Here is a 2,418-nt window from a genome sequence, read left to right on the forward strand (position 1 = left end):
TTTCCAATGACAAGTCAACTAAGCCAAAGTGTTTTGTTACCTAAAATTTCCAGAACCCCAAAATATCATTAGAATCTTCATTTCTACAGATTTGGGTGGGTTGTTATATGTGCAAAAGAATTAAGAGGTGCTAAATTCCTTGTGACTATTAAAAAGTCACTATAAACACTGCACAGTTGTAGAAAGCCATTTCTCCCCAAAATTCACATTTATTCTAATTTTGATCATTCATGACCCTTATTTTTACCTACTCTTAAACTCTCCTAAACTGCTACTGAAAAACTGTAATGCTGATAATCTCTCATTAACTTCACATACAATACTAGTAACATTTGTCTGAATTGGTATTTGTTCTTTGGATCATCTCCAGTATTGCAGGTAGATACATGTATTTTAAAACATTTCACAAAAAGTTCATTTTTATCACAAAAGACAAAAAATTCAAATACTCTAGGCTTTTGTTTACAAATTAAACTATAACCCAACCACAAAGTAGGGTATCCATAACTCACACTGCTGTTCATAGAAAAATAAAAGGCAAGAAAATAAAAAAAAGAGAAAATGTCAGTTGTTCAACTGAATTCCTGGCTTTCTTCTTTATATTATGTAATAATGATAATTTTTAAAAAAATGAACATACTCATTTTCTGCATGACATATTATAATAGAATGTTTTGGCACATAAACATTGTGATACAATATATATTAAAAAATTTAAATTCATCTATTAACCAAAATTCTTGCTTGTGGTGCATCATCATTTTTTACAGTTACTTAAATCAAATACACAAAGGTTTGTAACTGATTTACACAAGTAGCAATCACAGATTGCAGAAATGTATACCACTGAAGGGATAAACTGCATCTTAGCAATTTTACAGCTTAGTTTTCTTGTTATCTATCATTTTACATGCTTCTTTAAATCTTGTGAGGGGGAGGAGTTCTGTACAAAAACATACTTTTCCTTTCTTCATTCTTGATGAGATTTTTCTGCAGTGACTTTACATTCATTCATAGCCAGTTGTCGACCAATATTTCCCATTGTAATGCCACCAGCAAAAAATATACATGGTAACCAAGAATGAACATAAAGAAAATCTGGAGATGTATATTGATAAACCCCATTATAGACTAGTAGTTGAGTGACCAAGGTTGACAAGAAAGCTATTGCTACTCCAAGGCCAAAACCACTTTGTGATCTATCAAAAGTCTATCACAGACCAATGGATAGTGCAGCTAATGTGAGAGACAACTGTATATTGTTGTCAAAATCGACTTTAGCACCGGCATGATTTATACCAACAAAGACTGCTACACATCGCATTACACTGGACCACTCTCTTTTAAATTTATGTGGCTCTCCCAGATGCCTGTCAATGCAGGGGTATAATAACCCAATCACAGCTGAAGCTGTGCCACAGCATGGTGGTACCCACCATGCTGAAGAAAAGATGCTTGCAATCACATCAGGTGGAAAGAGTGTGACATTTCTCTGAATCTTAAGTAGATTTAATACTAATGCAAGGAACACTCCAATCAAAAACAAAACTATTCCATGAATCACCAAGTTCATACTCCGACTAGTTACAGAAGCAATGTAAGGCCCACACTTTGGAGGCACAGATGATGTTGTCTCTCGCTCTGCCATGGTTTCATAAGTTCAAAAACTTCAAACAATCACAGTAGTCAAAAGACTCTTCATCAGTACTTAATCTCATTTTAAATTAGAATCTACCAAAAGTCCTCAGCTTCCGCCATCTTCCCTGGCCACCCTCCTCACCCAGGGAATAACATTTAAAGTCAATTTAGTTTAGGAATTTTTCTTAGCCTCTAGGGAATTGGGAGGGGAAGGGGAAAAGAAAAGGAAGATACTGATAAGAGGGAGGACAAAAATGAAAGTAAAAGTAGGAGGGAAAGGAGGAAGAAAAGGGAAGGATGGGTAATAGAAGGGAAGGAAGACTGAGGGGAGTTATGGTAAGAAACAAACCTCTGTTGAGGGAGTATAGGGTGAAAGGAGAGAAAAAGTATGAAAATGGGAAAAATTGATTGGAAGGTATTACAGAGGTAGTAATCATAACTGAATGTGAATGGGATGAACTCTCTAATAAAACAAAAAGTGTATAGCAAAATTTATTAAAAACAAAAAAGTAAGTTTGAAGCAGAGATACACATAGAGTTAAGGTATAAGGCAGGAACAGAATATAATATGCTTCGGTTGAAGTAAAAAATACAAAACAAAACAGTGATTGTAAATCTGCTCTCAAACAAAGCAAATACAAAGATAAAATCAATTCAAAGGGATAAAGAAGGAAGTTAGATCTTTATAGAAGGTTCCATAGAAAATGGAGTAATTTCAATACTAAACATATATATAAGTGGTTTAATATCCAAATTCTTAGTTTAGAAACTAAATGAGCC

General features: G+C 34.0%; 1 protein-coding gene across 1 annotated transcript; it reads right to left on the reverse strand.

Moving 5' to 3' along the window:
* Nucleotides 1-727: 727 nt before the first annotated feature.
* On the reverse strand, nt 728-1,763 carry LOC141489819 (insulin-induced gene 2 protein-like). Its single transcript, XM_074190222.1, is given in 1 exon segment — nt 728-1,763. A coding segment is annotated over 1 exon segment (678 nt). The 5' UTR covers nt 1,649-1,763; the 3' UTR covers nt 728-970.
* Between the last annotated feature and the right edge of the window lie 655 nt (nt 1,764-2,418).

This window comes from Macrotis lagotis, chromosome 5, assembly GCF_037893015.1.
Source record: "Macrotis lagotis isolate mMagLag1 chromosome 5, bilby.v1.9.chrom.fasta, whole genome shotgun sequence".
NCBI lineage: Eukaryota > Metazoa > Chordata > Mammalia > Peramelemorphia > Peramelidae > Macrotis > Macrotis lagotis.